General features: G+C 41.6%; 1 protein-coding gene across 4 annotated transcripts in view; it reads left to right on the top strand.

Moving 5' to 3' along the window:
* RNGTT (RNA guanylyltransferase and 5'-phosphatase) overlaps positions 1 to 22,184 on the top strand; it is a 449,575-nt gene that overhangs the window by 110,280 nt on the left and 317,111 nt on the right. For all 4 annotated transcript variants that reach the window (XM_037894454.2, XM_037894456.2, XM_043542650.1 and 1 more), the window contains exon 9: positions 10,909 to 11,044. In XM_037894454.2, coding sequence (XP_037750382.2) covers positions 10,909 to 11,044 — 136 coding nt within the window. The remainder of the gene's footprint in view (positions 1 to 10,908; positions 11,045 to 22,184) is intronic.

The following is a 22,184-nucleotide window of genomic DNA, read 5'->3' as shown; positions in this document are numbered from 1 at the left end:
AGCTCAAGCTAGTACAAAACACTGCAGTGCCTCGACTCAGCAACACAGTCTACCATGAGCACATCATGCCTGTCCTTCACTCTCCACACTGGCTTTTCTTAGAATTCAAATAAAGTTCAAGGTCTTATCTTCAAGAGTCTCCATGGCCTTGGCCCCGGATATCTTAAAGATCCCCTAACCTTCTGGGGTGAAGACTGGGCTTGATGACTTTGTTCCTTTGGCACAATGGAATTGTACATTAAGAGTGTAACTCATCTGTGAGAGAGATGGAATTGTATTCCAAGACTGAAATGAACTTCCCCAAGAACTAAAGATCATCACAAACCTCGCCACTGTCCATTTTAAGTGCAACGCACATTTCTTTGACCTTGCCTTCTCTAATATGAACCTATAACAATGTGTGTTTTGTGTGTATTTTATATAATAAATAAATATCTATAAAATAAATATAAAAGCAAAACAAAACATTATTGTGCACACCCTTGTACACCTGGAATGAGAAAACAAACACGTGACAGATTTCAGTCACATTGCTTAAAGCAGTACTGAAAAATGCTCATATACGCTGGTGATGAGCGCAATAGAAGAATCTATATGCTAGGGATGGGCAATTGTAAGGTGGTAGAGGGCCATAAAATCCACTAAAACCCTTTGGTGGGCTTTTGTGATAGAGAAAGAAGCAGCGCTTACTGTCTGGCAAAGCTTGTCCAGCTGCTGCTGTGAGAACATGTGCCAGAGCAGCAAGTCCTGCACCAACACCACCATTGCACACAGAGTCACATATACCTGCCTGCACGTGTTCAGCTTCACAATCTCTGGGAAGGCAGATGAGCCCATGTCCTCTGACACCACCCCAACCCTGGTCCTTGCAGCCAGGGACACACTACCCCTGTTTGGCAACCCCTGGGTGCTGTCTGCCAGCGCTGTCCTGGAGCGAGCCTTCTGCAACCAGGAACTGGTGCTTCCTTCCCTTACTCGAGCAAATGCCAGGGAGCAGCCTCTCCTCCTTTGGGCATTGGGAAGAGTGACCTCTCACCCCCTTTTGCCATCCTCTACTCCACGCTGGCAGAGCCTCTTGCCCCTGACCTCACTCCAGATGCTGGCAGAGCTGCCTCCTCTTCTCCTGTGGTTGGTAGTCCAAATAAAGACGTCTGGCAGGGCGTATGCAGTCCTCAGGCTGCCAGTTGCCCATCCCTGCCATATAGAATAGAAAAAGCAGGCTATCCTTATGAGGACCTGACCATGAGCCAGGATGCCTCTGTCTGTCTCCATCTGTGTGTAATTGTTCTCCCAACTAACATTGTTGCCAGCAGTTTATCAAACTCAGTGACGCTGGAAAAATAGGAAGAGATTCCCAGGATGGCAATCAAAGGATATAATGGTTTAGTTCTGTAATAGTGTCATTTCTATGTTCGAGTGGCAGTAGCCACTTCATAGCTAAGCTTGAAGCAAGTGTCTTGCTATTTAAACCTGTTAGTGGGAACTGGTGGGTGCTGAGTAGTTTTGAAAATCTGCCCATTCTTTAGGTATTTAAAGTGATGCTGTTGCCTCATGAGATCTTTTTTCCTGTCTGGCTCTAATCACTGAAAACTTTCAATGTGAATAAAAGCCTTTCTGTTCCCCTCCATTTCCCTTTCACTCTTTCCCCATACCCACTTCTCCTATGGACTTAAGGTCGGTGGGAGGGGAGCTTTGGTAGGCTTCATAATAGCTATTGGAGAAAGGCTCTGCTCTCCAGGACCTCTCATTGCAATGTAACTTTTGGTTTATATAAATGTACAATACTATATAATTAATGCATTTCATATTAGCAGACGCTGGGTGCGGTGGTGTGTGCCTGTAATCACAGCTACTTGGGAGGCTGAGGCTGGTGAATTGCTCAGGGGTTCTGGGCTGCAGTACGCTATGCCGATCGGGTGTCCGGTGCCATTGACAGCCTGTCGAGCTGATGGCTGAAGGACCAGCTAGAACAACACATATGACATGTTGTGATCGGAGCTCTTTCTGTGAGGGCTGATGGACTGATCGATCAAGGTGATATTGGCAGACACATCATCCATATGTAGATACCCTACTGCTTCATCACATTCCACTATTAAAGAAAGAATTTATAGAATTCTTGAAATAGCTTGATGCTTGCTAGGACTGTATGCCCTTTAAAATAATCTCTACACATTTAATAAATATATGAAATCAACAGTATACAGCCAAGAGCATATATCATTACAGAACAAGAGTAAGGGGCAAAAGGTTAAGTTTGGGCAGGCATTGCAAGTTGGGTTGGGTGATGATGATTAAGGATGCTTTATATGGCAATGGAGAATTGGCTAGATCACTTAATTATTAACTTCCAGACATTTTAACCTTTTTTTTAAAGTAATACTTTTGTAAAGAACGTGCAATATAGTTTTTGTGTACCACCTGAACTTTGCTGAAATACTCTGAACCTTAATTTATTTGTAACAGTGCTTTTTGTTTGCAAAATGATGCCGATCACTGTTATGTGTAAGAATGGCCATTAACTCTTTAGCAGGATGTATTAAACTCATTTGGTGGAGATGGCTGGATTCCATTTTTAAGTATGGTCAGTGGGTTGGAGTATAAATTGTGGATTATATATACTATCTTTAATCTACAACAGAATTTACTGATGTGAATATGACGTTTGCACAGAGATCATAAGAATGGCCAGATGTACAGGGTCAGACCAATGGTCCATCTAGCCAAGTATTGTGTCTTCTGAAAATGGTCAGTGCCAGATGAAGAGGGAGTGAACATAACAGGCAATCCAAGTGATCCATCCTTTTGTTGTCCAGTCTCAGCTTTTGGCAAGTGAAGATTTAGGGACACCCAGAGCATTGCTTTGTGTCCCTGGCCATCTTGGCTAATAGCTACTGATGGAACTGTTTTCCATGAACGTATCTAATTTTTTTTTAACCCAGTTAGATTTTTCTCCTTCACAACGTCCCATGGTAATGAGTTCCACAGGTGACTATGCATTGTGTGAAGTACTTCCTTGTGTTTGTTTTAAGTCTGCTGCCTATTAATTTCGTTGCTGACATCTGGTTCATGTGTTGTGTGAAGGGGTAAATAAGACTTCTTCTCTATACCAGTCATAATTGTATAGACCTCCATCATAGCCTCCCCATAGTCATCTATTTTCTAAACTTGAATAATCCCAGTAATCTTTTTAGTCTCTCCTCATATGGAAGCTGTTCCATACCCCTAATCATTTTTGTTGCTCTTGTCTGTACCTTTTCTAATTCTAATATTTATTTTCTGAGATGGGGCAACTGGAACTGTCTGCAGTATTCAACATGTGGGCTTACCATAGCTTTATATAGTGGCATTATGATATTTTCTGTTTATCTAGCCTTTTCCTAACAGTTTCTAACATTATACTAATATTAATTTTTATTATTATGATGACATTTTATTAGCGTTTTTGACCTCCACTGCACAGTGAGAGGATGTTTTCAGAGAACTATCCACCATGACCCCAAGATTTCTTTCTTGAGTGGTAGCAGCTAATTTAGACCCCCTCCTTTCATGTGTGTGGTTGGAATTATTTTTTCCAATGTGCATTGCTTTGCATTTATCAACATTGAAGTTCATCTGTCATTTTGTTTAGTGTGATCTCTTTGTAACTGTTTGCAGTCAGCTTTGGAATTAACTTTCTTGAGTAATTTTGTCTCATCTGCAAACTTTGCAACACCAGATTTTCCCCTAGAAATGTGCGTCTTGTACTACCCAGCCCTCTCTTGGACAACACAAGCTCATATAAAGTCCATCATTTTATTAATAGAAAATGATATGCACAAATCCTGTTAACTCAAATGGAGTTTCCCAAACACTTCAGTACAAGCACACTGGTTTAGATAAAAGAATAAAACAAGTTAATTAACGACCAAAAGATAGATTTTAACTGATTACAAGTAATGAGGCATAAAAGTCAGAATTGGTTACAAAGAAATAACAGGTAAAACGCAACAAATACTTAATTTAACTAAATTAATTCAGATCAAAAGTCTCTCTCACTACATGCTTCTTCATCAGTCTTACTGGCTGAATTCCTTTCAGACAGGATTCTTCCCTCAGTCCAAAGCTGTTTCTTTGTTCCTCACGTATTGTGGCTGCTGTGGGTAGTGAGGAAGGGAAGACTACCTTGGTGCATCTGTTCCCCATTCTTATACCTTTTCCTCTTTGAGAATCATCTCCAGCTGGGGTTCAGGATACAGGAAGTCTGTGGGGATGGGAATTTCCAGCTGTTTCTTTGCCAATATGTAAATTTCTCTCTCACCCTTTTTCCTGCCAAACAATGGCCATCTAACCAGGTGATGATCCATTTGATTTAATTGTGTCAGTTTGCCTTTTGTCTCTGAGGAACTGGTTTGTGGATGCTTCCCCAAATTCCACACAGTAGAATCTTATAACTTTATATACAATGTTGCCACACATATTTTACCAGGACAATAAAGATCAGTAAAACATGAGTTTTCAAATGATACCTTAGAAAGCATAGTTTGTACAACATTTATCATTGTCTTGAAATAGGGGTGGACATAAAAATAGACTGTCACAAACATATAAACACATTAAGGAGAACATATGTTTGATTTCCCCCATGCTCTGTAGTCTATCATTTTATATACCAACCAATTTAATTTAACATTTTTAAAGTGTTGCACTAATTCTCTTATGGGAAAGATGGCAAAAAATCCTTTTTGATGAAAATATATTATTAATAAGGATGACCTCAGGTTTTTTGATTACATGATCTCTCTCTCTCTCTATATATATAGTGTGTGTATATACACACACACGACTATATATGTATAGATATTAAATGATGTTTGGATGCATAAACAGGGTACTCTCGAGTAGGATTAGGAAGGTTATATTATCTCTGCATTTGACACTGATATACCCACTATTGGAATATGGTGTCCAATTCTGGTGTCCGTACTGCAAGAAGAATGTTGATTGTAGGATTGGAAAACATGCCTTATAGGGATAGGCTCAAGGAACACAATCTGTTTAGCTTAACAGAGAAAAGGTTAAGAGGAGAATTGATCACGCTCTATAAGTACCTACATGGGGAACAAATATTTGATAATGGGCTCTTCAGTCTAGCAGACAAAAGGTATAACAAGATCCAAATGGCTAGAAGTTGTAGCTAGACAAATTCAGACTGGATGTAAGGTCGACATTTTTAACGGAGAGGGTAATTAACCAATGGAACTAGCGAATTCTCCCTCACTGGCAATTTTTAAATCAAGATTGGGTATTTTTCTGAAATATGTGCTCTAATGCAAGCAGAAATTATATTGGGAAAGATTGATGGCCTGTGTTATGCTGGAGGTCAGAATATAGTGGTCCCTTCTGGCTTTAGCATCTGTAAAAGTTATATGGGTAGTCTTGGAAGAATTAGATTTTTATCGGTAAATGTTGATAAGGGTATTTCACCTTACACTCACAAACCAATGAAAATATTTCCTATGATACTCTGCCTATCTGTAAATTTTGATTAAGAAAAATGCTGCTTGAGAACTTATTAGTTTGATTTAAGGCTATATACTTTATATATTTTAACGTGATGTTCACACGTTGTGTTTTAAAAGATTATAAAGCTTTAACTTTTTCAATAATTAAATAATTGTCTGACCATCCATAATTGTCCACAACTGTGAAAATTTAAATCCATCAACATCAGAAAAAAGTGTTTAAAATAAACATAAATATAATCCACAGAAGTTAAAAAAGAAAATTCAAATTCTGCCAAGTCTGTATATGGGGAATCTCTACATCTAATTAACTTTCTTTTAATGGACATGGCATCTCTTAAACAGTGTTCCTACATTTTTGAGTCACTTTTTTATTTTTCATTTAAATCATTTTCCTTTTAGGTATCTTTAGTTGAAGGTTTTAGTGCAAGGGTTCTCAAACTTTTTCTTAGTGTGAACTACATCTTAATAGAAATCATAGTAGAAGTAGACCACCTCCTCTCCTATTCATGTTTGGATGAACCACCTATCCTCCTACTTGTGGTCATGTAATATCCTTGTGGCAACTACAGCAATTGCTTACATGGAAAAGTAATTTTAGGAAAGTATTTAATATATTTTTAGTTGTCTTATAATGCAATTTTGCAGCCAGGATCAAGGCGAGCCAGCACCATGTGACCTGCCAGTTACCTGTGGACCATGAGCCGTCCATGGACAACAGTTAGGAAACCTCTATTTATTAGTGAGTTTAAAACAAAGCAGCCAATTTTGCATTCACAGTTTCCTTCCTGTTCATTATAATCGCTTGGCTGTAGTCGTTTTCTTTCATCCATTCATCTAGAATGGCTACAATGCAAATCTAAAAAGGGCCTAGAATCACTTTTATATGAATGTGATCACAGTATCTGATTAAAACACTAATCTTCGTATTCCTAGTTCTATATCTGAAAGAAAGTGATTTGGTGTATGAGTCAGGCACCAAGGTTACAGGGGTAGATTGACTATTGTCTCTTTTGGTAGGTGTACCCCAACTTCAAATCTGATGGATCTATCCTGATGTTCCAGTCTTGGAGCTTGAGGGAACTAGTGGTCTTCTAGACATTCTTGTGGGATAAATGGGTTCTTCTATCTGAACACTTGGTAGAATTTTATAGTAATCTTTGTCTTCCACTATGAATATAATGGCTCCTAAATAGTCGGTCTGCTGGATTTGTCTCCATAGGTCACTACAGTGTACAAATGATCTTTAACAGATTAAATGCTGAGGGGAGTCTTATTAAGTTAAGTCTGAACAACTGTGACTTTTTGTTTGTTTGTTTAAGATTACATGCCATATCTGGGAGGCACAAAAAGCCCCAAAAGTTCTTCACCACTACTACATTTTCAGTGCAGTCTTCCATAACCCAACTCTTCTGAGTGATTGACAACTTGGTAAATCCTTGGGTGTTTTCACTGTGAAGAAATTTCATTTTACTTTGCAATCATAACAGCCAAGATTCATTCTGACTGGTCTACTGTCATGGAAACACAACAGCGTCTCAGAGGCAAACATGAAATTGTCTCTGATTAAATTTAAGTCAGTATGGCTTATTAAGTTTCTGGGGGTTCTGGCTTTGTGGTAAATCAGTGAGTTGGACCGTGGTACTTAGTGGTTGGTGAAGGCCATTGGGTAAGTCCATTGTTGGTTGAAATTTTCAGTGTTTCCCTATCAAGAGTGAGGATGGGAAAGGATACCAGTAGCTCTTAAAGAAGCTAGTAGTATCACGAGTCCTGTTCAACATATATTGAGACCCCAAAATGGGCAGAGGAGGAGACACGTGGACTGCGGTGTTGGAGTATTCAGTACTCTGATGACATTCATCTCTACACTCAGCCATGTTGGACTTGGCTTCTGTTGACTAAGTATTAGATTACTGTAATGCCCTTTACATGGGGCTACTCCTTGAAGCCATTTGGAAAGTGAAGCTAGCACAGAATGCCATTTAGTCAGTGCTCCAGGGCCTGCATTAGCTTCCAAAAAGCTTCTAGAATTCAGTAGTGGAGTTAACCTATAAACCTGTAAATGGTTTGGAATCTCAGTACCTGAGATGTTACTTCTGTGTACCACACTGGTTGAAGCTGCAATTAGTGGAGGTACTCAAACTGGAGCTTTTTTGTTTTGAGAAGGAGGGAGGTGCTGGCCAGCCCCACACTGAGGGTATGTCTACACTACGAAATTAGGTCGAATTTATAGAAGTCGGTTTTTTAGAAATCGGTTTTATATATTCTGTGTGTCCCCACAGAAAATGCTCTAAGTGCATTAAGTGCATTAACTTGGCGGAGTGCTTCCACAGTACCGAGGCTAGAGTCGACTTCCGGAGCGTTGCACTGTGGGTAGCTATCCCACAGTTCCCGCAGTCTCCGCTGCCCGTTGGAATTCTGGGTTGAGATCCCAATGCCTGATGGGGCTAAAACATTGTCGCGGGTGGTTCTGGGTACATATCGTCAGGTCCCCGTTCCCTCCCTCCCTTCGTGAAAGCAAGGGCAGACAATCGTTTCGCGCCTTTTTTCCTGAGTTACCTGTGCAGATGCCATACCACGGCAAGCATGGAGCCTGCTCAGGTAACTGTCACCGTATGTCTCCTGGGTGCTGGCAGATGCGGTACTGCATTGCTACACAGCAGCAGCAACCCATTGCCTTGTGGTAGCAGACGGTGCAATAGGACTGGTAGCCGTCATCGTCATGTCCAAGGTGCTCCTGGTCGCCTGTGTGAAGTCGATCAGGAGCGCCTGGGCAGACATGGGCGCAGGGACTAAATTTAGAGTGACTTGATCAAGTCATTCTCTTTAGTCCTGCAGTCAGTCCTATTGAACCATCTTGTGGTGAGCAGGCAGGTGATACGGATTGCTAGCAGTCCTATTGCATCATCTTCTGCCGGGCAGGCAAGAGATGAGGATGGCTAGCAGTCCTATTGTCCCATCTTCTGCCGGGCAGCCATGAGATGTGGATGGCATGCAGTCCTTCTGCACCGTCTGCTGCCAGCCAAAGATGTAAAAGATAGATGGAGTGTATCAAAACAAGAAATAGACCAGATTTGTTTTGTACTCATTTGCAACCCCCCCCCCCCGCCCCCCGTCTAGGGGACTCATTCCTCTAGGTCACACTGCAGTCACTCACAGAGAAGGTGCAGCGAGGTAAATCTAGCCATGTATCAATCAGAGGCCAGACTAACCTCCTTGTTCCAATAAGAACAATAACTTAGGTGCACCATTTCTTATTGGAACCCTCCATGAAGTCCTGCCTGAAATACTCCTTGATGTAGAGCCACCCCCTTTGTTGATTTTAGCTCCCTGTAAGCCGTGTCCTCAGTCGCCCCTCCCTGCGTCAGAGCAACGGCAAACAATCGTGCATCTGAGTTGAGAGTGCTGTCCAGAGCAGTCACAATGGAGCACTCTGGGATAGCTCCCGGAGGCCAATACCGTCGAATTGTGTCCACAGTACCCCAAATTTGACCCGGCAAGGCCGATTTCGGCGCCAATCCACTTGTCAGGGATGGAGTAAAGAAATCGATTTTAAGAGCCCTTTAAGTCGAAATAAAGGGCTTCATCGTGTGGACGGGTGCAGGTTTACATCGATTTAACGCTGCTAAATTCGACCTAAAGTCCTAGTGTAGACCAGGGCTGAGAGAGAGTCTCTATTTTGGAACTTGCTCCTCTAACTTGGTCTGCTGTTGTCAGAATTTGTTTTCTTGGCATGCTGCAAATCCCATCATTATCCTCCAGTAATGATGAGTGAGTGGGCTGAGGACTGGAGGGTCTGTTTTTTAATCTTCTTATTAGCTGGTGAATATTCATGTATGTTGAGATGGGAAGAGCAGTCCTTTACACTGTGTTGTGAAATTTAATTTATGAAATGAGTGCTCATAGCACTAGGTGGGCGTGTGCAGTGGTTTTCATATGTATAAAGAAATAAAAGTTTCAGTGCTCTGTATAGCTCTTGGTAACAATTTAAAGCATTTCCTCACACAGCTCTGTGCCATTGCAACTCAGTACAGACCTGAAACAGCCCCTCCAAATCGTGGTGTCTTGAGCACAGAATGCTAGTTATGCTAAACTGTAATAGTTTCTTGTATTCAAAATATTGAAAGAAAAGATTTACATAAACTACATATGAAGCTGTGCGTTTCCCCTGCAAGACTTTAGGGCAGAATCTTTGGAAGAGGCTGCTTCTGTGTCATCTTAAACTGTCTGGGAAAAGGGTTCTTTGGGGATGCTTATTACTTGCTTTGTCCTTCTGACAGCAGAGGTCCTCTGGGTGTGGCTTGCAGCTGTTTACTAGGGCTAGTGACTTTTAGGAAAGGCTACTGGAAGATGACTTGTCCCTTGAGAACCAGGAATCTTGAATTATGAAAAATATTGAGGTTTTATGAAGGCGTGTCTAAGTTCAATAGAGTTGAAAATTTTCCAAATACGAAAGCTCATTTTGAATCTCTTTAAAACTTTCATTTTAAACGTTAATTTGACGTGGATGGTTGAAATCGCAAAAGGTTTTATACTGATAAGGTTTTTCCATATGGCTTGCTGTGAAAGTAACTGGAATATAGACTGAAGGAACAGTTGCTAAAAGAAGATTTGTACATGTCCCTCTAAGTTAAGGAATCTGCCATTTGTACCGTAGAATACAATATTTAGTGCTCTAGGGTAGTCTATCAGAACTAATACATTAACGGTAGGGGATTTAAGCGCTTGCAGTTGAGCTGCAATCACAAAACTAATTTCTCAAGATAGTAAGCACCCCCTTCCCCCACCCCGCAGGTTTAAGTACTTCAGGGTGGGTACTGTCTCTGACTGCTTTTGTTACAGTGCTTGCCATAAAGGGGCCCCAATACTGACTGGGTCTTTGTGTGTTACTGCAATGCAAATAATAAATAATGGACCAGAACTGTAGCTGTTGTATATAGCATAGTTCTCTTAATGTCAATGGAGCTATGCCAATTTACACTGGCTGGGGATCTGGTCCAGAGTTTTTACAGCCATCTGATAACCATTTTTTTTCTGGTTTTTGTTTGAGTCACAAAGTTTCATACTTATAGGCCTCAGACCTCTGTTGTGCTGTAATATCTATTCAACAGTCAATCATGTTTATAGATAAAAATTGCTTATTTATGACTTTAACCTATATAAGCTAAATGTTAGGTATTGAAATATCTCTGTCTGTAGTTATTTGAGGTTAAAAAGGCACTTTTCTAAAGTAATGATCATTATATGATTACCTATAAAACTTCCCATTTTAATGCATTTTTATAGCTTCATTCTGTTGAGTACATTTGATTAAACTAATAAGGCAGTTACAATTAAAATATCTGTTATAAATTTAGAGGAGATAGTTCAAAGTATAATGTCATCTTTAATGTTTTCGTTGCAGGTATATGATGATGATTGATGGCAAGAATGAAGTTTATATGATTGACAGAGATAACTCAGTGTTTCATGTATCTAACCTGGAGTTTCCATTTCGTAAAGATCTTCGCACACATTTAACAAATACTCTGTTGGATGGGGTAAGGTGCATAATGTTTATTACAATGCTATTCTTCTGTGTTCAGCAAGTAAGCTAGATCTGCAGTCCTGGGGTATAGTGAATGTTAGAATCACAAGAGTAATGTATTCAATATCTAGTAGAGAGTGATGATCACATTTTCCATACATCATTTCTTACCAGTCCATCCATAGAGTAACAATGCTGACTGCTCAGCAGGGGCTGAAATCAAGGTGTTGAATGGCAGCCTCTGAAAAAGAGGAGGTGGAAAGCAAAAAGGAATAAAACATGACGTGAGTCTTTACACCTGTCTCCTTCGACATTGGAAACATTGCAAGTGAATTGAATTATCTTCATCTTTTTCAGGACTCGCTTGCTAACCTTTAAACGAACTCGTGTTCGAAGGAGTCCTTTGTTGTTTGCTCTTCCACCTTCATTTTTCAGCAGATTTTAATCTTGTGGTTTATGTGCTGTTTTCACCCTATGTGTTAAAGTTTATCTATTTATCTCTGACTAAAATATTGCCAAACTATCAGGCCCATTTAAGTTCATGTAAATTTTCAGCACTTGTTGAAGTTTTTAAACTGACAGATTATCTGGAAATTGAGTTTATAAAATACCTGTAATTGTTCAGTAATTCAGTCCAGTCTTTTAAACTGAATATTGCTTGCCAGAGTTGTTAAGAGGAGAGAGGTGAGGAGAGAGCAACTTCTCTTCACTTCTCTTTTTGGGGAGAAAATGGCTGCATTGGCTAGCCGGTCTTGGGAGGGTTGGAATCTGCCCAAGGGGAGGGGAATGATAGTGACATCATTGACTGTCACCTGGAAGCCTCCCTCATGGGTCTGCTCTTACAATTATCACGGTGACCAAAGGTAGGGGGTTCTGCCTTTTGCCCCCTGGATTTTTTCTTGAAAAGAAGACTCTGCTACTGCTGCCGCTGCCATTCCCATTTCCTCTGCCTCCTGGTGCTTGTGCTCCCTCCTGTTGTGGTCTGTATGTACCATCCCTTGGGTTTGCCACATTTAGGAATCATTCTCTTCCCTCTCCTTAATGAGCTACTACACCTAAAGAAGGTCACAAACCAAGCTGTCATCTTGAGAGGGGGTTGTTTAAAGGAGCTCTGTGCCCTATGAGCAGCAGTGGGAGGTGAGCAGCAGGCATCTAACTACAGAGACAAAGCTCCTGCACCCCCTTGCAGAGCAGAAAGCAGGGAGCACCAGGAAAACACAAGTACACAGCTGAGGAGCTCTCGGACCAGAGGCTGTTGCAGGAGGGTTGTGTACCTTTGTAAAGGTGGGAACCGCTGCAGCCAAGGAATCTATAAATCGCTGGAGGTAACTGGGACCCCTGGTATGCCATACGGCTGCTCTTTTTGTCCTTCCACTCCTTTCCCCGGAAGCTTAAGAGAAGTAAGGCTCTCTCAAGGCTCAAAAACTGCAACCAGTCTTTGTTCACTGCCACTCATCCATAACTCACATAGTGCTTATGGTTGCCATTTTGTTGAAGTTTCTGCAGCTGTTCTGTAGCCACTCAGTAAGGCTGTGTATTGTCAGCATAGTTCAGACAGTTTTTCTGGTGACGTGCTGAGTATCTTTCTAAAACAAATGGCTGAGTAGGGAACCAGAAGTGGTTATATTGCTCAGCATTCCTTACTTTCTCCCATTGAATGGACTAGCCCTCCTACCTTTCTGTCCTTATCCACAGAGGTAGTAACCCCAAACTCAGAATGCCACAGTTACCTCATGCTCTCCTCAGGGATCTCACAGTTGGGTTTGCACCAATAGTGGGTCTCCTCTCACTTACCCAAGTATCAGATTTTGTCTTGAAAACTTCCTTGGCATGCCACCAAAAGAAATCTCTAAATTACACTGACAATGGGCAGCCTGAGTGAGTGGCTCCAGCGCAGCTGCAGAGACTCCAGAAAAATGGTGACCACAATGACTATGTGGGCAGTGGGTGAATGGCAGTGGACAAAGATTGGCTGCAGCTTATGGACCCTGAAAGAGCTTAATGGTACAGTGACTTTCCCAGGCAGCAGGCATGTTTTCAGACAGCTATGCCAATGAAAATGCTATCAAAATGAAGATGTAGACGGGTGAATTTGTGGATGGCGTCACTCTCCTATATATAGAATTGTTCTTATTGTTACCCATGGATGTTGTGCAGCATGAAACCCTGACACCTCCATAAAAACTGGAGTGACCAGAGCTACAGACAATTGGCTGTCTGCTTTCAGGACCTATGAATACCTTGTATGTGAAAGGTAGACTAACCAATGTCTAGTCTTATTAAAATATAAGTGTCATATACAATTTAATGTGTAGTTTGGGGATGCATAGACTCTCTGATGTTGTTTGTATTACTGTATAGCCTCCTAGGTGTTAGTCATAGGCTAGGAACTCCACTGGGGGAGGCATTGTATGGACACAGAACAAAAAGCCAATACCTGCCCCAAAGAGTATAAAACAAGAGATGACAAATGGATAAAGACAGATGAGCAAGTACAAGGAGAAAATGAGACAGTATTGGTCAGCATGTTAGGCAGTGATCTCAGCACAACAGCAGCATAACTGTTGTCAAGTTTTTTGTAGGTATCGTAGAAAAGGAGAACTTTAAGGAGAGTTTGAAGGTGGAATATGATTAGTTTTGTGAATGTTTACAGAGGGCGCCCCCCAAGCGTGAGAGGTAGCATGGCACACTGTTGCCAGGGCAAGAAGCCTACACGTCTTCAGTCTTTCTAGATCTGACCTCAGAGAATTCAGCACCCCCATTCATCGTGCGCTTCTCGCAGCAAGTCCGCCTGAGCGGGGCTCCTGGGGAAGCCAAAGGGCCCTACAACCCAACTCTGCAGTCAGCCGTGACTCAGCCAGAGTGTAAAATGGAAGGTTTATTAGTTGACAGGTACACAGCGTAGAACAGAACTTGTTAGCACAGAAATCAATGACTTTCAGCCACATTCATCTTGGGGGAACCGTGGGTCAGACACCCTAGACTCCCCCCTCTTCAAGTCACCCACAGCAAATTGAGCTGGACCCCATTGCTTGGCCTCCGACACACCCATTGCTCCTCCCTGGGTTTCGTCCTGCTTCCCAGGCAAAATGTCACCTGATCTCATTCCCCCTCCTGCTTCTCAAGTTATGAAGGGCATCAGCCATAGCTTACATTCAGGCAGCTGGGCAGCTTCATCTGCCCCCATGGGTCTCAGCAAAAGTCACACACCCTTATTCCCACCACCGAGGCATTGGTACAGTACACAAGGAAACTGAGGCACACAGTATTAATACAGGACAGTAAGACTCACATGCAGCATAACAAGGGGGGAAACCCCACTTCGTCACAAAGATGATGCCTTGTTTACAGGTCTGAGTGATAGGCAGGAGGGTGGTGATTTCAGTGATAGAAAAAAGAGGTAGCAGAGAAGATTTGGAGGGGAAGATTAAGAGCTCTGTTTTAGCCATGTTGAGCTTGAGCTGACAGGTAGACATCCATGAGGAGATGATGGAGAGTCAGTTGCAGATTTTTGTTTCGAAAGGAGGAGACAGGTTAAAGTACAGGTAGATCTGTAAGTTATCAGCATAGAAATGGTAGTTTTATTTGTGTTTTCTGATGAGAGTAGCCAGACATAAGTTATAAAGGGAGAAGAGAAGGGGGAGATGGACACAGTCCTGTGGTGCCCCTACAAAAAGTTGGATGGGGGATGAGACGTGCCAAAGGACACGCTGAAGGAAGAAGAGTATTAGTAGGAGGAAAGAATCACAGAGGTCATGGGTAGATAAGATTTCAAGAAGAAGAGCCTGGTTGACAGTGTTGAAGGAAGCTGAGGATGAAGTACTGGTTCTTAACTTTCCCTAAAATGAGGTTGTTAGAGACTTTGGTGAGAGCTGTTTCAGTTGAGTGTAAGGCATGGAAGCCTGATTGGAGAGGGTCTAGGATGGAACTGGAGGAGAGGAACTCTACAGTGATTGTAGATAGTGCATTCAATAAGAGATAAAAGGGAGAATGGAGATATGGTGGTGGTTGGAGTCGAAAGTGAGGTCTAGGACATTGGTTTTTGTTTAAGATGGGTGAATCTAAAGCATGCTTTTATTGTCTAGCCCCAGAGAGCTCAGGAGATGGGATGGGGTCACTGAGACAGGCAGTGGGATTTGAGGAGGGAAAAGCAAATGATAAATGTCTGCATCTGTGACGGGGAGAAAGAGAGTTGAGGGAGTGGAAGGGGTTATGTCATATTCTGTCAATTTTGTTCTGGAAAAATCTACAAGGTCCTGTGCAGAGTGTGAATTGTGGACAGAAGGAAAAGGTTTTGAGGAGTGAGTCTAAGGTGGTGAAAAGGTGGCCGAAACTGTGGTCTTAGGATTCAGTTAATTTGGAGTTGACTTGTTCAGCTAGGGAGACAGCAGAACGGAAGGAGGACAGGAGAACAAATATGTAATGGAGGAAGTCAGCCTGATCACAAGATATCTGCCAGAGACACTGCAGTGCAAGAACAGGAATAGGGGAAGCGGATGTTGAAGATGAGCCAGGGCTGGGGTTGGAAGGGTGGACCTTGCAATGGTATTTAGGGGCACAAAACAGTTGAGTGTAGGATATGAAACATGGAGAGAGTAAAAAAACTGTATCAATGGAAGGGTGGTCAGGGAGGACAAGAAGTTGTCTGTGCTGATGAATTGCGAGTCAGAGATGCTGAATGATAGCATGTGGGAGGCTGTTGTTGGGCAATTGTCGTAAATATAAAGGGAAAATACCTCCTGGCCAGAGGAAAAACCCTTTCATCTGTAAAGGGTTAAGAAGCTAGGATAACCTCGCTGGCACCTGACCAAAATGACCAATGAGGAGACAAGATACTTTCAAAGCTGAAGGGGGGGGGGGCGGGGAGAAACAAAGGTTCTCACTGTCTGTGTGATGGTTTTGCCGGGAACAGAAAAGTAATGGAGTCTTAGAATTTAGTAAGTAATCTAGCTAGATATGCGTTAGATTGTGTTTGTTTAAATGGCTGATAAAATAAGTTATGCTGAATGGAATGTATATTCCTGTTTTTGTGCCTTTTTGTAACTTAAGGTTTTGCCTAGAGGGATTCTCTGTTTTGAATCTGATTACCCTGTAAGGTATTTACCATCCTGATTTTACAGAGGTGATTCTTTTACTTTTTCTTCAATTAAAATTCTTCTTTTAAGAACCTGATTGCTTTTTCATTGTTCTTAAGATCCAAGGGTTTGGGTCTGTGTTCACCTATGCAAATTGGTGAGGATTTTTATCAAGCCTTCCCCAGGAAAGGGAGTGTAGGGTTTGGGAGGATTTTGGGCGCCGGGTGGGGGGGGAGGGAGATGTTGCCAAGCGGCCTCTTTCCTTGTTATATATTTATTAGACGCTTAGTAGTGGCAGCAATAAAGTCCAAGGGCAAAAGGTAAAATAGTTTGTACCTTGGGGAAGTTTTAACCTAAGCTGGTAAAAATAAGCTTAGGGGGTTTTTCATGCAGGTCCCCACATTTGTACCTTAGAGTTCAGAGTGGGGAAGGAACCTTGACATGTTGGCAGAGTGGTGGGATTAACTTGAAATCATTTTGAGATCAATTTGAGATTTTTTGAACAAGAAGCACAGATTTTAAAAAGGAATTTTTTTTTTCCTTTGGGCTGCTGGAAAGCAGGTTTTCAGCTGAAAGCAGTTAGTTTTTTTTTCGTCTCTGCTTGGGAGCCAGAGCAGAGACAAAAGGGAATTGTCTTTTGTGAGCTGGAGTTTTCTCTACCTAAAGGCAGGGTAGTTAACCTCCTGCAGGGAAATTCACAAGTCTTCACAGACCTGAAGAATTTTTTTTTTTTTTTTTTTTTTTTTTTTACCTAAGAGCAACTAGGTGGGTTTTCTGTCTATTTGCATGGAGACAAAGGTGTTAGGGTTTTTTTAAGGATTTTTCTGTAGGCTGACAATCACTATCAGAGAACATAGGTATCCGGTTACAGCACAGCAAAATTTTACAAGCCAAGTTTTTTGTTTGTTTTATTTCTAACTCTCGGTTGTAAAGTTAGTTAAAAACAAAGAGGCAAACATGACAGTGCCCAAAGCAGAAACAGCCAAAGAGGCTGCCCACAGGAGAGCTATGGAGACAAAGGAAAAAGAATGGAAGCATGCTGAGGAGGAAAGGGAGGCTGCCCACAGGAGAGCTATGGAGGCAAGGGAAAAAGAAATGGAGGAAAAGGAAAAAGAGAGGAAGCATGTTGAGGCGGAGAAGGAAAAAGAGAGGATGCATGCACTGGAGATGGAGAAGGCAAAGGCTGAGTGGAATCTGCTGGATAACAATCCTTCCCCAACAATCCACAAATGGGAGCGACTGTGTCCACAGTATGATGAATCCAGTGATATTGCTGAATATTTTCTCACCTTTGAGAGACTGTGCACTCTCCATAAAATTCCTGAAGATCAACCAATTAAAGTCCAACCTTACCAGGTGTCTCCTCAAGCTAAACCTGCTATAGAACGGGAGATCCAGGATATGGTACAGATGGGTGTAATCCGCCCCTCTGGCAATGCATGGGCATCTCCAGTGGTTCTAGTTCCCAAACCAGATGGGGAGATACGTTTTTGCATGGACTACCGTAAGCTAAATGCTGTAACTTGCCCAGACAACTATCCAATGCCACGCACAAATGAACTATTAGAGAAACTGGGACGGGCCCAGTTCATCTCTATTTTGGACTTAACCGAGGAGTACTGGCAGGTACCGCTAGATGAATCCGCCCAGGAAAGGTCAGCCTTCACCACACGTCGGGCTTTATGAATTTAATGTACTCCCTTTTGGGCTGCGGAATGCACCCACCACCTTCCAAAGACTTGTATGTGGTCTCTTAGCAGGATTGGGAGAATATGCAGTTGTCTACCTTGACAAAGTGGCCATATTTTCGGATTCCTGGGCAGAATGCTTGAAACATCTACAAAAAGTCTTCGAGGGCATAAGGGAAGCAGGACTAACTGTTAAGGCTAAGAAGTGTCAAATAGGCCTAAACAGAGTGACTTACCTTGGACAGCAGGTGGGTCAAGGAACTATCAGCCCCCTACAGGCCAAAGTGGATGCTATCCAAAAGTGGCTTGTCCCAAAGTCAAAGAAACAGGTTCAATCCTTCTTAGGCTTGGCCAGATATTACAGGCGATTTGTACCGCAATACAGCCAAATCGCCGCCCCACTGACAGACCTAACCAAAAAGAAACAGCCAAATGCCATTCAGTGGACTGAAGAGTGTCAGAAGGCCTTTAACCAGCTTAAAGCGACACTCATGTCTGACCCTGTACTAAGGGCCCCAGACTTTGACAAACCGTTCCTAGTAACCACCGATGCATCCGAATGTGGTGTGGGAGCAGTTTTAATGCAGGAAGGACCTTATCAAGAATTCCATCGTGTAGTGTTTCTCAGCAAGAAGCTGTTTGAGAGGGAAAGCAACTGATAAGTCCGTGAAAAAGAATGTTACGCCATTATCTACATTCTGGAAAAGCTATGCCCATACGTTTGGGGATGGCATTTCCACCTGCAAACCGAACATGCTGCGCTACAGTGGCTTCATACCACCACGGGAAATAAACTTATTCGGTGGAGTATAGCTCTCCAAGATGTCTGTCTGGTGATGTTCTCCTCCTAATACAGCATGGCAAGAAGGTCCTCCGAACATTAATGATTAACCTGTTGAATTGGAGATAGTTCATCTCCCAGTGACTTCATAAATATCTGCTTCAATTACCTTTGGTAAATGAAGTAACCAAACAATCATTCATTTTCTGATATAGCTGTAAAACTAATCTGAAAAGTTTTCTAAATAAATCACTGTTTAAAAATGTATAGTGTGTACCTTCTAAAAATGAAACCTATATCTATCTCTGAGTTGTGAAGAATATGTATTAAGATTATAACAACCAACAAGAAAAAGCACTTTTATGTGGAAAACTATGATTAAATAGAGTCTTCCTGACCAGTGATTTAAATCATGATTTAAATGAAATCCACCCTGTACCAGAGTCTGGAGATAGGGCTATGTAGTCCAAGGAACTTCGGTTTCCTTGGGATACATGGTTGGTGGCAGTCCTGGCAACTATACTGCAGGGTCGGTGTCCTGTGTGGGGTGGGGCACTGTACAGTGCAGGTTCAGCTCCGGAGTTTTGCAGTGGGCTGGATACATTTGCCTCCTCCCCTGGCTCTGGCCCAGCTGAGCTGCAGGGCCCACCTTTTATACTTTCTGCCACACTCCTCTGCTTCCGCCACAGGGGATGGGGCTTGTTTGACTCTGCCTACGAGGGGAATTGTAGTGGTCTCTTGCTCTCTGGCTTGGAGGGAGGCCACTCTGCCTCACTACAGGCAGAATATCATTGGACATAACTTCAAATGATAACTCTGTGGGACTGGCTGGTATTTTCCAAGCTTACCCCTTAAGTGTGATGTGGCCCATGCATTCCTTCTGCCATTGAATTAGCAAGGGTACATCAGTAGGAATTGCAGAGTTTTCCTGAGAACTTTGACAGGAAACCATTAGAAACACAGACATTCATCATGACTGACTAGGAATATTTTGTCATAGGCTGTTCAGTCTTGGGTATATAAGAGTACGCTGAACATTCTGGGGCAGGGGATGCCATCTAAGCTGTTTGCTATTAGTATGCTGTGGTATTAAGCTTTTCAAGGAAGTAATTGAAAGGGCCAGTTAGAATTGATATATTTGGGAGGATGTGGGGAATCTCTCCTCTCTATGCATTTCACAAGAGCTGAGAAGTAGGGGCTGCTGGACATGGGAGGAACTGGGCTTTCAATACAAGTGTGTGGACTGGTGGGGCAAGGACTTTTATGCATTGATATTCATTCCTGTTTGGGGTGTTAAAGGTGCCTGGTCTGGTGCTTCAGGATGAGACTAATAGTTCCCAAGTTTGTGGTAAAAAGGAGAAAGGGTTAAGGGAAGTCCTTTCCCAACAATAAGCTAACTTGGAAGGCACTCCCAATCAGTCGCTGCTTATTTCAGGTTCTGCATGTTATTTTACGACATTCTGGATTATGACTTTACTTGTTTTGTAGTTTTGTAAAACTTTTTGTATTGTAATACATTTTAATAGCTCAGTTTATTGGTATAAAATTATTCATAAGACAGGATCCTTTTTCAATTTTTTTCATAAAGTGAAAAGCAAAATGGAATGAAATTAAAAAGGCTTGGTTGGCTGAAGTACCATGAAATAAAATTAAAACTTTCCGTAACATAAATCCTTTTTCATAATTCAAATTTCTAAATGAGTATGATCAATGAAGGGTAATGAAAGCTGCTTATGAAATGTATTGCACATTCAGATAAATTACTTTGTGTGTGTTTGAAAATGGAATTTCAATTTCATATTTAAGCATCACAATAGTTCAGTCTAGTAGGTGGTTTGTTATTTAATGCTGGTGCTAGATGGATTTTTTTCCACTACTGTTCTTACACGGGAAATATATTCGGTTGTTTTTTTAATCCCTGAGATGAAAGTCTTGTTTTAACAGATTGTTGCTAATTAGTGCTGAAGGGCTGTTGAAGTTAACTCTGTAATTGCAAAATTAAATAATTCTTACTTATTGGTCTTGATGTAGAAAGAGGTGGTCCAAATGGTACTGATTTTTTTAATACATGAATTTAACAGCATTTGAAAGAAGAGGAAGTTCTTCGGCATTCTGCTGAAATAGTTGTGAACAGATATAACATGCCAGGAGGAAAGAAAAGAGAAAGGGTAGACTGACAAAATAGGGAGGGAGAGAGAGAGAAATGGACTAGGAAGAACATTTTTCTTTTATATAAAAGATTAGTTACTAATCATATTTTCATTCTGAATTTAAAAGAAAATACATCCTGCTAATACAGGAGGTGGAAAGCAAACTGGAAGAGTGAGTTTAGTAACTTTATGATTAGAGAGGAATCTTAAATATGCTATTAACATTTCTAGTATTCTACTTCAATAGATGTTTGACCTTCTTTGTGTCATGTCTTGCAATACTAGATATTATTTTAAAAGTGGGTAAAAAAGAATAGAAAATTTTAAAATAAATGCCCTTCATTTCTGCCTTGCAGAAATTCCACCAGATTTTGGAGAATATCCTAGTAGATTAGTTATCTGGTTCTTCATCAATAGTAATCTCGGCTTCAAAGAGCTATGAGTAGTTTCGTACATTGGATCTCCAATATGAGAGAGTGCTTGCGTTTTTTCCCCCCAAATACAGCTTATAGAGGCAGTACAGTGTTTCAGTAAATCATCTTGGCCGAGAGTTTAATCATTGGTATTTGATGTGAGGTATAACACAATTTGCCCTCGTCTGTATTGACCAGTCATTTGTGTTCAGCTTCATGCTAGCTAACTTGGCGCTTCAGTCATATTCCATCATGATAACATTTTGTAGTGAATGTAAGTAATTCCCAAGAATTCTTTTGCCAGGGACAGTTGTTCAAATCAACTGGGATTCTCTGTGCATTTTGGTGAGTGTTAGAACACCTATAGAGCTTCACAAACATTAAACACTTACCACAATTACCCTATGAGGGAAGTATTGTCTTCATTTTAAAGATGTGTAAACTGAGGCACAGAAAGGTTAAAGCCAGTATTTTCAAACATGGGTACAGGAAGTTAGGTATCTAAATAAGAGTGGCCTGATTTTCAGAGATACTGAGCATTTCTGTATTTAGGTGCCTAACTTTTGGAGCTCAAGTTTGAAAATTTTGAATGATGTATTTAAGGCCATATAAAGAGTCAGTGTCAGAGGTGTGGGATTATTCCTATAGTTCTGGCCATTGTCTGGTGCACTAGAGTAAACTGCGTCTTATGCTGCTGACCCAGGCGGGTTATTTGCAGGCATCTAACTGTTAATGAACTCATAGCAGGCCTTGAGCCATCAGCTGTAGCCTGGCTGGCACTGCTCCTTGCAGCTAGAATCTTATTTGTATCTTCCTAAAAATCAAGGGCCCTTTCATAGTGTTTTCTCTTGATTTCAAAAGGCCAGCCCATGGTCCATGAGGGGAATCCTAGAATATCAGGGTTGGAAGGGACCTCAGGAGATCATTTAGTCCAACCCCCTGCTCAAAGCAGAATCAATCCCCAACTAAGTCATCCCAGCCAGGGCTTTGTCAAGCAGGGCCTTAAAAACCTCACAGGAAGGAGATTCCACCACCTCTCTAGGTAA

This window comes from Chelonia mydas, chromosome 3 (genome assembly GCF_015237465.2).
Source record: "Chelonia mydas isolate rCheMyd1 chromosome 3, rCheMyd1.pri.v2, whole genome shotgun sequence".
Lineage (NCBI taxonomy): Eukaryota > Metazoa > Chordata > Testudines > Cheloniidae > Chelonia > Chelonia mydas.
The sequence above is the reverse complement of the archived record's forward strand: the minus strand, read 5'-3'. Positions and strand labels throughout refer to the sequence as shown.